The 13,545-nt window shown below is 48.7% G+C and overlaps 2 protein-coding genes across 2 annotated transcripts in view; one reads left to right on the forward strand and one right to left on the reverse strand.

The window, feature by feature from the left end:
• The window catches only part of LOC105555340 (cell death activator CIDE-3-like), a 15,769-nt gene extending 12,778 nt beyond the window's left edge, over positions 1–2,991 (reverse strand). The window contains 1 exon segment of the mRNA XM_012002229.1: positions 2,890–2,991. Coding sequence (XP_011857619.1) covers positions 2,890–2,991 — 102 coding nt within the window.
• LOC105555337 (intraflagellar transport protein 122 homolog) overlaps positions 1–7,102 on the forward strand; it is an 11,086-nt gene extending 3,984 nt beyond the window's left edge. The window contains exons 3-5 of the mRNA XM_012002224.1: positions 243–354; positions 2,915–3,079; positions 6,520–7,102. Coding sequence (XP_011857614.1) covers positions 2,990–3,079; positions 6,520–6,804 — 375 coding nt within the window. The 5' untranslated portion in view covers positions 243–354; positions 2,915–2,989 and the 3' untranslated portion in view covers positions 6,805–7,102. The remainder of the gene's footprint in view (positions 1–242; positions 355–2,914; positions 3,080–6,519) is intronic.
• Positions 7,103–13,545: the final 6,443 nt, after the last annotated feature.

A 13,545-nucleotide genomic window follows, 5' to 3' on the forward strand; every position in this document is an offset into this window, starting at 1 on the left:
AGGTTCATGCCGTTCTCCTGCCTCAGCCTCCCAAGTAGCTGGGACTACAGGCACCTGCCACCACGCCCGGCTAATTTTTTGTATTTTTTAGCAGAGACGGTGTTTCACCGTGTTAGCCAGGATGGTCTCCATCTCCTGACCTCGTGATCTGCCTGCCTCGGCCTCCCAAAGTGCTGGGATTACAGGCGTGAGCCACTGTGCCCAGCCAGACTTTTTGTATTATTTTTTGCTTTTTGAGACAGGGTCTTGGCTGTTGCCCAAGCTGGAATGCAGTGGCACAGTCACTGCTTACTGTAGACTTCACTCTGGAGCTCCGTGATGCCCCCACCTCTCTGTGCAGCTGTGTGACCTCAGGCAAATTACTTAACCTCTCTGTGCAGCTGTGTGACCTCAGGCAAGTTACTTAACCTCTCTGTGCAGCTGTGTGAACTCAGGCAAGTTACTTAACCTCTGTGTGCAGCTTCAGTCGAGTTACTTAAATTCTCTGTGCAGCTATGTGACTTCAGGCAAGTTACTCAATCCCTCTGTGCAGCTGTGTGGCCTAAGGGAAGCTACTTAAACCTCTCTGTGCAGCTGTGTGACTTCAGGCAAGTTACTTAACCTCTCTGTGCAGCTTTGTGGCCTCAGGCAAGTGACTTAACCTCTCTGTGCAGCTGCTTTGCCTCCAGCAAGCCATTTAACCTCTTATGTACAGCTGTTTTGCCTCTGGCAAGTGACTTAACCTCTCTGTGCAGCTGTGTGGCCTCAGGGAAGTTACTTAAACTCTCTGTGCAGCTGTGTAGCCTAAAACAAGCTACTTAACCTCTCTGTGCAACTGTGTGATCTCAGCAGTTACTTAATCTCTCTGTGCAGCCCTATGGCCTCAGGTAAGTTATTTAACCTCTCTGTGCGGTGTGTGGCCTCAGACAAGTTACTTAACCACTCTATGAAGCTGTGTGACATCAGGCAAGTTATGTAGTTTCTCTGTGCAGCTGCATGGCCTCAGGCAAATTACCTAACCTCTCTGTGTAACTGTGTGACCCCAGGCAAGTTACTTAACCTATTGTGCAGCTGTTTTGCCTCTGGCAAGTTACTTAACCTCTCAGTGCGGCTGTGTGGCCTCAGGCAAGTTGCTTCACCCCTCTTTCCAACTCTGAGACTTCAGAGAAGAGTTTTTGTTTTTTGAGGACAGCCTCAGGCCAAAGGTGCTGTGGCCCTCACACTCATAGCAGGCCCATGTTTTGGCAGAATTGAGCTATAACCTTTGGCTACATGTAGAGTGGATTAGTGGTTTAAGGTCACCAGAAGGTGGGAGATTTGTTAGAGATGCTGCTTCTGTGGATTTCTAGAGGGAGGCAGAGATTGTTACCTAGGTCAGCTCCTGATTAGGGCAGCAAGTGGATTAAGGCAGTGCGTTCCAGCATGTGTCCTAGAGAATGCTGGGTCCTCAGGGTACTGATAGATGTCATAAGAAAAATGAGCCTTTGGCCAGTTAGTTGTGGGATATCCAGGTTACACAAAGTTAAACAGATTTATGTGTGTGTGTATGCGTGTACAAGCATGTTCTTTGCTCAACATAAGAAAAGTTCTAAGTGGGCTGCTACATGAAACTTTGAAAGTGAAAATGAGCCAGGCGCAGTGGCTCATACCTGTAACCCCAGCATTTTGGGAGGCTGAGTCGGGTGGATCACTTGAGGTCAGGAGTTTGAGACCAGCCTGGCCAACATGGTGAAACCCCGTCTGTACTAAAAATACAAAAATTAGCTGGACGTGGTGGCAGGCGCCTGTAATCCCAGCTACTCAGGAGGCCGAGACAGGAGAATCTCTTGAACCCAGGAGGTAGAGGTTGCAGTGAGCCGAGATCGCACCACTGTCCTCCAGCCTGGATGACAGAGTGAGATTCCATCTCAAACAAAACAAAACAAAACAAAAAACTGAAAATGTAGCTGCATTAGCCTGAGAGCCAAGCCATGCAGCAGGTGGCTTATGGATGAGGCTTGTCGGGTCTTTGCTGGGGATGGAAGTCATGGGGCGTGAGAGCGGTGGGTGAAGTCAAGAGCAATGCCAAGGGGAGGAAGGGCCGCTTCTTTCTCAGGCAGCTCTCACTTCCCATGGGAGGATGGACTTTGGGGTCAGGTGGGCCTGAGGTCATGTTCTTACTTAGCTACTCACTGGCTTTGTCCTCTTGGTAGGTCATTTTACCTCTCCGAGGCTACAGTTTGACATGAGGATAATACTGCATTTCACAGGGCTGTCAAAAACAGATTATCAAGGTTGGGAGTTAAATCCAGTTTCAAAAAAAACCCCAAACAGGGATATTAAAGCAGGCATACTGGGTGGGTACCTATTATCCCAGCTACTCAGGAGGCTGAGGCAGGAGGATTTCTTGAGCCCAGGAGTTTGAGGCTGCAGTGTGATATGATTAAGACTGAATAGCCACTGCGGTCAGCCTGGGCAACACAGCAAGACCTTATCTCTAAAAAAAATTTTTTTAAACCAGGGATATCAGTAGATGATGGCTGTCATCATCATTATTATAATTCTCTACCACATGTCTTGTCAGTGTTCATAGTAGCCTTTTCCTGTGTTAGTTCGTGACTCAGATCTCTGCTAGGTGGCCTCTCCTAATGCTGCCGTTTGGGTAATGTCATCAACAAATCCCCAGTCTGAACAGACACTGAAGTGAGCTCGGCCTGTCTCGGGGCTGTCATTACGTCTGCAGCCTCTGATGAACCTCGCTTCTGGCCTGCTGAGGATAAGCCAACGTGCCCACCACCCCCCTCTTTCTTTTGAGGAGTCCTTTTCTCTGCACAGAACTTCTGGTGAAGGTGGTGGGAGTTGTTCTTGCAGAGCACATGGGATTCTAGCGGCCTGGCAGTGGGCCAGGATCTTGTTGCCATGGTGACTGACACTGTTTTCACTGAAATGTTGCCAGATCCTGAAGATCTTCGTGGACAATCTCTTTGCTATCATCCTGCTGAAGCAGGCCACAGCCGTGCGCTGCTTGGACATGAGTGCCTCCCGTAAGAAGCTGACCATGGTACATGAAAACGACACTTGCCTGGTGTATGACATTGACACCAAGGAGCTGCTTTTTCAGGTGATGTCCTCGAGGGGGCCCAGGGACATTGTCCTTTGATTAGAGACCCTCCTCTAGCTTCCCAGCCCCTGCAGGAGGCTCTCCAGCTCTGGCCCTGGCAGGTCTCTGGAAGGAGCAGTGAGGGGCAGGGGCCAAGCACAGGTGCAGAGTCCCAGAGGCCCTGGGCCACAACCTGCTCCTCCCACACAGGCACAAGCCGCAGGGCCTGGACCGGCCTCTTTAACTTTGGTTTCCTTGCCAATGAGATGAGCCAGCAGAGCCTTTCTTAAGCATTTACCATGAACAGGAAATGGAGCGATGACTCTGAGGGGAGCGTGTTGTCGGCGTTCAGTGAATGGGGCGATGGATGCACTTCCTTTGCAGAAGTCTGCGTCTTACCTGTGCAGGCCTGCCTGTGTCTGTGCGCACCTATAGCACGGGAAGGAAACAGGATCAGTTTTGTCATCTGATAGGGGCATGGGAATGGGCAAGCCTTGCCTTCTACTTAATTCACAAGAATGCTAGAAGAGCCGGTAGAATGCGAAGTGCTTGGATCTTTGGAGGCCTAGGCATTGTTTAGTGGAGTCATCCAGCCCTGTGACCTGAGGAAGTGTCACCAGAGAAGATAGCCCGGCAGCTCTGTGCCCAGGGCCTGACTGGCTTTCTGCTGGGCTCGTGCAGTTCTTTGTCTCTTTCAGGCTTTGAAGGTGGGGAGGGCTGGTTTGGCAGAATCGAGTTCCCCTTAAAGCTGGAGCCCCTCCTAACTGGTTTCCTCAGCCTTACCAGGCTCCTCCTTGTCCTCAGCAGCAGAATCGAGAAGGGGAGGGGCCTGGAGTAGGGAGCAGCCTCAATCAATTAGAAGGGGTTACCTGGCCACCTCAAGCCCAGTGGTGACTCCCTGTCAGTCTCAACTCACTCATGTCCCGGAGAGAGTAGAATGGTTTGGGGGAAAGAGAGGGCACAGCCTTCAGGCTAACCTGGGCTTGGGTCCTGCCTGCATCCCTTACTGTGTGATCTTAAGTTAGTGAGCCTCTCTGAGCCTTGATTACTTTTCTCTAAAATGAAATTAGTAATTGCCCCTCACAGAATTGCTACAGGAATACACGAGATACCACAGTGCCTAGCTCAGTGCTGGAGACAAAATGGGGCCTGAAATGTTACCTCCCTTCTCCCCAGCCTCACCTCCCACCTATAGGGGGCGTAGCTGGCCCCAAATGTGAATCTGTGTCTGAGCCTAGAACCATACAAGTGTGCAAGGGTGTGTGCTCCACCGTCCCCACTGCTGGTTCTGTAGCAGACTAGGGGAGGTGATTCTCAGCCCTGCCAGGAGACATCAGCATTGCCAGCTGTGACATTGCCTGCTGGCTTTTCCTCTTCTCCACTACTCCTCCCCCTACACATAAAATAGCTATATATTTTTTTCTAATTATAGAAGCAATCCACGATCATTACAAAAGATTCAGACATTGTAAAACATTCTAGGCAGAAAGTGTGAGCATCTGCTGGTCCCCAAGGCTCCAGGGCTGAGTAGGGAACTGAGGTGCAGTGGGTGCCTCCCAGGGTGACTCTATTTTCACAGTGTGTGGACTGTAAATACAAAGACAAGATATTATTTTCAAATCTTACAAATAACTCACTGTTCTTTCTCTTATTATCAAACAGAATAGATAGATGTTCATGACAGAACAAATTCAGGCAAACAAAAAAGATTTTATAATTATGCAATTTCACCCACCCAGAAATGCTGTTAATCTTTTGGAATATCATATTCTTTTTTTTTTTTTTTTTTTTGAGACGGAGTTTTGCTCTTATTCTTGTTGCCCGGGGTGAAGTACAATGGCACAATCTCAGCTTACTGCAACCTCTGCCTCCCAGGTTCAAGCAATTCTCCTGCCTCAGCCTTTTTTGGAACATATTCTTGTAAACATTCTTCTGTGTATAGAGATGTATATGTCTTCTGTAATAGAAGTGGAATCCCACTTTGCCGATTCTTTTTTTTTTTCTTTTTTTTTTTGAGACGGAGTTTCGCTCTTGTTGCCCAGGCTGGAGGTGCAATGCCATGATCTTGACTCACTGCAACCTCCACCTCCTAGGTTCAAGCCATTCTCCTGCCTCAGCCTCCCAAGTAGCTGGGATTACAGGCACATGCTACCACGCCCGGCTAATTTTTGTATTTTTACTAGAAACAGGGTTTCACCATGTTGGCCAGGCTGGTCTCGAACTCCTGACCTCAGGTGATCCACCTGCCTTGGCCTCCCAAAGTGCTAGGATTACAGGTGTGAACCACTGCACCCGGTCTGATTCTCCACTTTCTATACAGGGACTCATATTTCAGGAGAATATATTTTTTAAAATATTATTATCCTGGCCGGGCACGGTGGCTCACGCCTGTAATCCCTGCACTTTGGGAGGCCGAGGCGGGCGGATCACGAGGTCAGGAGATCGAGACCGTCCTGGCTAACACGGTGAAACCCCGTCTCTACTAAAATACAAAAAATTAGCCGGGCGCGGTGGCGGGCGCCTGTAGTCCCAGCTACTCGGGAGGCTGAGGCAGGAGAATGGCGCGAACCCGGGAGGCGGAGCTTGCAGTGAGCCGAGATGGTGCCACTGCACTCCAGCCTGGGCGACAGAGTGAAGACGCCGCCTCAAAAAAAAAAAAATATATATATATATATTATTATCCTTTAAGTTCTAGGGTACATGTGCACAATGTGCAGGTTTGTTACATATGTATACATGTGCCATGTTGGTGTGCTGCACCTATTAACTCATCATTTACATTAGGTATCTCCTAATGCTATCCATCCCCCCTCCCCCCACCCCACGACAGGCCCTGGTATGTGATGTTCCCCATCCTGTGTCCAAGTGTTCTCATTGTTCAATTCCCACCTATGAGTGAGAACATGCAGTGTTTGGTTTTCTGTCCTTGCGATACTTTGCTCAGAATGATGGTTTCCAGCTTCATCCATGTCCCTACAAAGGACATGAACTCATCCTTTTTTATGGCTGCATAGTGCAGTGTATATGTGCCACATTTTCTTAATCCAGTCTATCCTGATGGACATTTGAGTTGGTTCCAAGTCTCTGCCACTGCGAACAGTGCCACAATAAACATACATGTGCATGTGTCTTTATAGCAACACGATTTATAATCCTTTGGGTATATACCCAGTAATGGGATGACTGGGTCAAATTGCACTTCTAGTGCAATTTGAGGAATCGTCAGGAGAATATTTTTCAAAAGTAACACCTGCTTACTCAAAAATTCCAACAACATGCAGGTGCATGGAGGGGATTGCCTCTGTTCATTTCTTTTTGGTCCCCTTTCCTCCTTTTCCCTCCATCCCACTGTAAGCAATTTAGTGGGATTCAGTCTTTAAGAGGGTATTGGGCTGAAATGTGCAAGCGCTGGCCAAGCCCAGGGTGGTTCTCACAGGATCCCCACCGTCCCTGTCCCCCAGGAACCAAACGCCAACAGTGTGGCCTGGAACACCCGGTGTGAGGACATGCTCTGCTTCTTGGGAGGAGGCTACCTCAACATCAAAGCCAGCACCTTCCCTGTGCACCAGCAGAAACTGCAGGGCTTTGTGGTCAGCTACAGTGGTTCCAAGATCTTCTGCCTCCACGTCTTCATTTCTGCCGTAGAGGTGCTACAGGTAACTGGGAGTGCCTGTCCACTCTCAGTGCTGGCAAGGCTGACAAGACCAGGGAAGCCAGGCCCCTTGCTGGTGCTTTGGGGAGAGTAGCAAGGAGAGAAGAATGGCAACTGTGATGTCGTGGGAGGCAGTCTGGGCTTGGAACCTGTGGTCCTATATTCACTCCTTGCAACCTGCGTTTCTGGGGGCAAATAGCTCAAACTCCCTGTGCCTCAATTTCTTCCTGGTCCCCATTCTGGTAGGGATGGGAGGGGTATACAGTGTTGTCAGTAGAATGTATTTTACAGAGAGCCCAACGTGGGCCAAGTGGAGTGAGCAGCAAAGCCGAGAGTCCAGCAGGGTGTGTGTGTGAGCACATGTGTGATGGTGGTGATGTGTGTGCAAGAGAGAGGGGAAGAGAGAGAATGAGTGGGTGGGGGTGAGTCCTGAGGTCTGTGAGCCAATAAGGGAGCATGGGACTCTGCACAAGCCCCCTGAACTAAGAGGAGGCCACAGCAGAAATGGGGCACTGAAGGGAGGAGCCACAGAATGGAGGAGGGCAGAACCACAGACAGGCGGCTGAGATTGACCTCCCGAATGCAGGCTTGTCTCCCCTCTGCCTCCTGCACCCCACGCAGATGGTGCTCACTGTAGGATTGCCATAAAACAGAGACACAAACCAGCAAGAAACTTTAGCCCTTAGCACCCCATCCTCAGGACAGAATCGCTCCTAAACATGTTGAAATACATCTGCTTGGACCTTTTCTGTGTGAATATGTAATATATGCATAATATATAATTAGGAGCATGTGATTTTATAACATTTTTAAACAAAAGTGGAATCACACTGCAAATACTGTTTCATGACTTTTATGTGTGTAAGTATTGCTACCTATAGATGGAACCTCAGATTTACTGTATTCCCTTAGCCTGGCCTGTAAACAAGACTTCTCATCCCTTCCTCTATGGCCATCTTCTCATTTCACCTCACATTCGGTTATGGCAGCCCTATCACTGTCTATGAAGTGCTGGCTATAAACTCATCATCTGGCCTTTTCACTCAGCAATCTCCTGAAGCATGGTTCTGTGTCAGTAAATGTTCTTATCCAGCATGGCAAAATGTTAAGGTAATTGTAGACTCACATAAGTTGCAGGAAATAATATAGAGATGCCTTATACCCTTTGCCCAGTTTCCCACAATGATAACAGTGTGCAAAGCTACAGGACAATTTTCCCACCCATGTTGGCATGTGTAACCGCCCCCCACAGTCATGGCACTGAACATGGCCACCACCACAAGGTGCCTAGTGTTGTGCTACCCTTTTACAGCCAGCACCCCTCCTTCCTGCCTGGGCCCCACTGCATTGTATTTGCAACTGCATTTTGTCCTGTCTTGTGGATGTTCCATTACTGACAGACAGGCTGAACAAAGAGTGTGCAAAGAAGCCCAGAGCAGGAGAGAAGGCTCCCCAGCCTGACTCTAGGTTGGCGCAGTTGCAGGCTGGCTCTGCCTTTCTTGGCTGCACTGTCCTGAAGCAGGAGATATAAGAAAAACAAGTAAAGGGAAAACAAGTCTAGCTGGAGCTATGATAACATTATCTGCAAGGCCAGGCAGGGGCCCCAAAGAAATGGGTTCCAAGAGCAGGGACGAGAAAAACAAGTTCTTAGTATCCCCCTGGAATTCTGTCCCCATGCCATCATTCTTTATTCTGCTCTTATAACTATTTTCATAACTATTTCTGCAAGTTTGCAAGGATTTTATAAGTTCCTGTTTTCCCATCTGTGCAGGATGGCAAAGGTCACAAGACATGTCTGAGTTGCAAAACCTGTCACAGTTTGATTAACTGCCTTTGTTCTACTTCTGTAAGCTTGCTTTCCCCACCCCGCAATTTTCACACCACTAGCTAGCCACTCCCCTTCAGTCGCCTGAATAAAAGTCAAGCCTGGTCTTTGTTCATTGCTCAGCCTCTGGATATTAATCCGCTGGGCCAGTGGCCACCTAAATGAAATCCTCCTGTTTCACCCATTGGTCTCTCCAGTCTCCTGATTCCCACAACATTTTGGCAAGCCAGCCAGGAGCAGAGACAACAGGTTTACTGTCTCATTTGCCTGTGGGACTGGAGCCCTGGGCCAGCAGAGACCTGTGACCCCAGGCACCATTGGTAGAACTTCAACCCGGAGGGGAGATCAGCTCTCCTGTGGTCTGGTGCCCCTACCTGACAGTGCAGCGGAACCTAAAGGGGCTACAGGATGATTCCAGGAACAGCACACTTCAGGACCGCAGTAAGGTTTGGGGCCCAAGGCAGGACCTGTCCCATAAGGGTAGAAGGGAACTTGATCAGCTCCTGGGGGTGCACCAAGTAGTCTGACCCAGGATACAAGAGTGGCTCACAAAGTCAGATGAAACTGACACCCAGAGCATACAAGTAATCTGACCTAGGACACGAGAGTGGCTCGCTATTTCTGATGAAACCTACACCCCAACCGACCCAGGATGCGAGAGTGGCTTGCAAAGTTGGTTGAGAAAGGAAACGGAGCAGGGAGGTGTGTGGGTGCGTATGAAAGAGACGGTTCCAGGAGGAACCAACACAGGGAGTGATGTGTGGGGGTTGCAGGTCTCTTAGCGTAGACCGTACGCTCCAAGCGAAGTGTGGGACGGATCAGGACTAGTGGCGAACATCCTACATGGGCTACCACATATGGCTCAGGAATTACTAAATTGTGGGGGGATTAACAATCACTCCAAAGATAAGCAGCGTCTGAAAGACTCCCACGAGGGAGATGATCTAATCAGTCTGAAGCGAAAGTGAGAGTGAGTGTGTTGTGCCAAAAAAGGAGGAAATGGGAGGGAAGTCGTCAAAACCCACCCCATTAGAATGTACGTTAAAGAACTTTAAGAAAGGTTATAAGGGGGACTATGGAATCAAGTTGACCCCCCCAGAGGTTAAGAACACTCTATGAAATAGAATGGCCCTCTTTTGGTGTAGGATGGCTGGCCTAAAGGACTATAGATAGATAAACAATTGGCCGTGTATATCAGGTGGTGACTAGGGTCGGAGAACAACTAGGGCATCCAGACCAGTTCCCTTATATTGACTCATGGCTGAATGTAGCCCTGCCTATTAGCTTATTGCAGAACGCTAGTGGCTTGAGTCAAGCCAAAAGTGAAAGAGAATTCAGCTTCACTGTCAGCTACAGAGACAAAGGGAAAGCCACAGGAAAAATCAGTTTTGCAGGAACCACCAGAGGAGACAGAGACCCCTCCTCCCTACACTCCAATCTACCCACCCTTTACCAAGGCTGGCCCCTGAGCAGCCAGACTCAGATGGTGATACACCCCAGGCTACACCCCGGAGGGAGAAATCTGAGCCCTCACCCCAGGAGGTCAAGGAGGACAGTCAGAATTATCAAGCAGGCTGCCTCCAGTCTGGCTGCACCCAGGCTATGCAAATGCCTCTCAGGGAAACAAGGGGACCCCTTATTATAATGAACAGAGCCAAGTGCAAGGAGGAGAACAAACTTTCATTTACCAGCCTTTTTCAACCACTGATCTCCTAAACTGGAAACACCGTACTCCCTCCTACATGGAGAAGCACAAGCCCTCACAGATCTAATACATTCCATCTTCCTGACACACAGTCCAACTTGGCCAGACTGCAAACAGCTCCTACTGGTGCTGTTTAACACTGAGGAGTGCCGGAGGGTAACCCAGGCAGCCCTCCACTGGTTAGAAGCCAACGCACGAGAAGGCACACTTAATGTTCAGGCTTATGCTCAGGGCCAGTTCCAAGAAGCAGACCCTAACTGGGACCCAAATGATGCAGCCCAGTTTCAGCCCCTACAGAGGTACCAAGAAGCACTGGTGCAAGGATTAAGGGAGGGTAGAAAGAAGGCCATCGATACAGGAAAGATCTCAGAGGTGCTTCAGGGAATTGATGAAAGCCCTAGCCAGTTTTATGAGAGACTCTGTGAGGTGTTGCAGTTTTATACTCCCGCATTTGACCCCGAGGCCACTGAAAATCAGCACATGGTGAACACAGCATTTGTAGGAAAAGCCCAGGGGGACATTAGGGGGACGCTGCAAAAGCTAGAGGGCTTTGCAGGTGTGATTGCCACTCAGCTTTTAGAAGTGACCTGACCAAGGTGTATGTTAACCATGATCAGGAGGCAAAGAAGGAGGCTGATCAGAGACTCAGGAAAAAGACCGATTTGCTGGCAGCAGCACTTACAGAAGCGGGGGCAAGTGTCGTGAGAGGACGTGGACATAGGTGCAGACAAGGAAGAGGTCAAATCAGGCAAAGACCCAAGAATCAGGCAAGACTAGATAGGGACCAATGTGCATGGTGCAAGAGGAAAGGACATGGTAAGAATGAATGTCCAGAAGGCAATGAGGGAGAGGACGAAAGCCAAGCAGTTAGAAGGCTGCCAGCTAAAGGCTGTCATACCCAGAAAGAGCCAGATGCCAACTTCATTGGGCTGGCAGGGATTGAAAGGTATGAGGACTAGGCCAGACTGGGCTCCATCTCCTTAGGCCCCCAGGAGCCCATGTCACAGTGGAAGTAGGGGGCCACCTGATGGACTTTAAATACTAGGGCTGAACACTTGGCAGTGATACAGCCCGTGACTTTAAGTCTGCTCCATCCTGAAGAAATGGTGTTAACCCTTACCGTCCTGCAGGCAGAGGAATGGAGACTGTATGCAGAAGGGTTGTCAAAGCTGTGCTAGGTGAGCTGTATAAGTTACCTAGTAAAATTTCAGGAGTGTAGACTGAGGATAACCCCCCTGGCCTGGCTGTGAACCAGGCACCAGTGATAGTGGAACTAAAATTGGGGGTAACACTGGTTCAGGTTTGTCAATACCCACTTTCCCAAGAAGCTGTACAGGGCATTCAAGGGCATTTGAAACAGCTATTAGAACACAGGACCTTGGCCCGATGCCGGTCACCATAGAACACTCTGCTTTTGCCAGTGTGGAAACCAAGGACTAATGAATATAGACCAGTGCTGGACATACGTGTTGCAAACCAGGCCCCTGGGGATTCAGGAAATGGAAATTACACACGGCCAACTGGCCACAAAGCTCAGGAAGAGTGGAGCACATGAACCGGACACTCAAGCAGCTACTAAAGAAATATTGCCAAAAAAACTCATCTAAGATAGGATCAGGTCCTGCCCATGATCCTCCTCCGAGTCAGGTGTACCCCCACCAAACAAACTAGATATTCACCCTCTGAAATCTTGTTCGGCCAGCCACCCCCAACCATAGGTCAAATTAAAGGTAATTCCATGAGTTAGGGAAGCTAACCTTGAGAAGGCAGGTGCAGGCCTTAGGGAGAGCCATGCAAGAGATCCATGGCTGGGTACAGGAAAGAATGCCCGTAGGCCTAATAGACCAAACACACCCCTTTAGACCCAGGGACTCTGTTTAGGTCAAGAAATAGAATCCAACCACTTCAAGACCCACATGGGATGGGCCCCATACTGTAATCTTGTCCACTGCCACTGCTGTTAAAGTTGCAGGAATCATGCCTTACATCCACCACAGTTGGCTGAAACCAGCAGCCCAGGACAAGTGGACCAGCCAGCAAGTCCCAGACCATCCGAACCGGCTGATCCTATGACAGGACCGAGGTGCCAGTGAAAGTGACAACAGCCCTGCTCTGGTGACTCTAGAAGCTGAACAGTCTACACACGGCTGAAGCTTGAGGAGACAGCAGCCCTGCTCTAGTCACCCTGGAAGCTGACTAGTCTATGCACGGCCAAGGTTTCATCAAGGAAGTAAATGTAGTTAGAAATCTTAAGCCCAGTAACTTTCCTTGTAATCTTAATTGTTTTACTATTAACCTGTCACTGTGCTCAACCTCCTCCCCTGGTTAAGGACCTCTGCTGTCCATACTGGGTATTAGTATACTATTCATTACTTTGTTCTTGCTACTCCCTCTATCCATGTTAGAAGGAGGGGTATGTGGAAAGTTTAAACTAACTGTTGTCTAGAAATTGATGACAATAGGAAGGTCGTCGAAGATATAACTGCAAAAATTCAAAAATTAGCCCATGTCCCAGTCCAAATTTGGAAAGGATGGTCTCCAGATACCCTCTTTGGGGGCTGGTGTCCATCCCTTGGAGGATTTAAGACCTTAATAGGAATAGTTCTGGTCATATTGGGAGTCTGCCTCATACTCCCTTGTCTCCTACCTCTCCTCAAAAACATCCAATCAGCCATAGAGGTTCTTGTAACCAGGTAAACCACCACCCAACTAATGGCTTTAACCAAATATCAACCTTTGCCAAATAAAGAACTAACTCCTCGTGGAGAATTAAATTCTGATGATAATTCTTTCTATTAAACTTTATTTATAAACAGCATCAAAGGGGAGAATTAAGCAGGAAATATAAGAAAAACAAGTAAAGGGAAAACAAGTCCAGCTGGAGCTATGATAACATTATCTGCAAGGTCAGGCAGGGGTCCCAAAGAAATGGTTCCAAGAGTAGGGATGAGAAAAACAAATTCTTATCAGTCTCCCCCTGGAATTCTCTCCCCATGCCATCATTCTTTGTTCTGCTCTTATAACTATTTTTGTAACTATTTCTGCAAGTTTGCAAGGATTTTATATGTTCCTGTTTTCCCATCTGTGCAGGATGGCAAAGATCACAAGACATGCCTGAGATGCAAAACCTGTCACAGTTTAATTAACTGCCTTCGTTCTGCTTCTGTAAGCTTGCTTTCCCTGCCCCACAAGTTTTGTGCCATGGCTAGCCACTCCCCTTCAGTCACCTGAATAAACGTTAAGCCTGGCCTTGTTCATTGATCAGCCGCTGGATATTAATCCACTAGGCTAGTGGCCACCTAAAT

Source organism: Mandrillus leucophaeus, unplaced genomic scaffold, assembly GCF_000951045.1.
Source record: "Mandrillus leucophaeus isolate KB7577 unplaced genomic scaffold, Mleu.le_1.0 Scaffold680, whole genome shotgun sequence".
NCBI classification, from domain to species: domain Eukaryota; kingdom Metazoa; phylum Chordata; class Mammalia; order Primates; family Cercopithecidae; genus Mandrillus; species Mandrillus leucophaeus.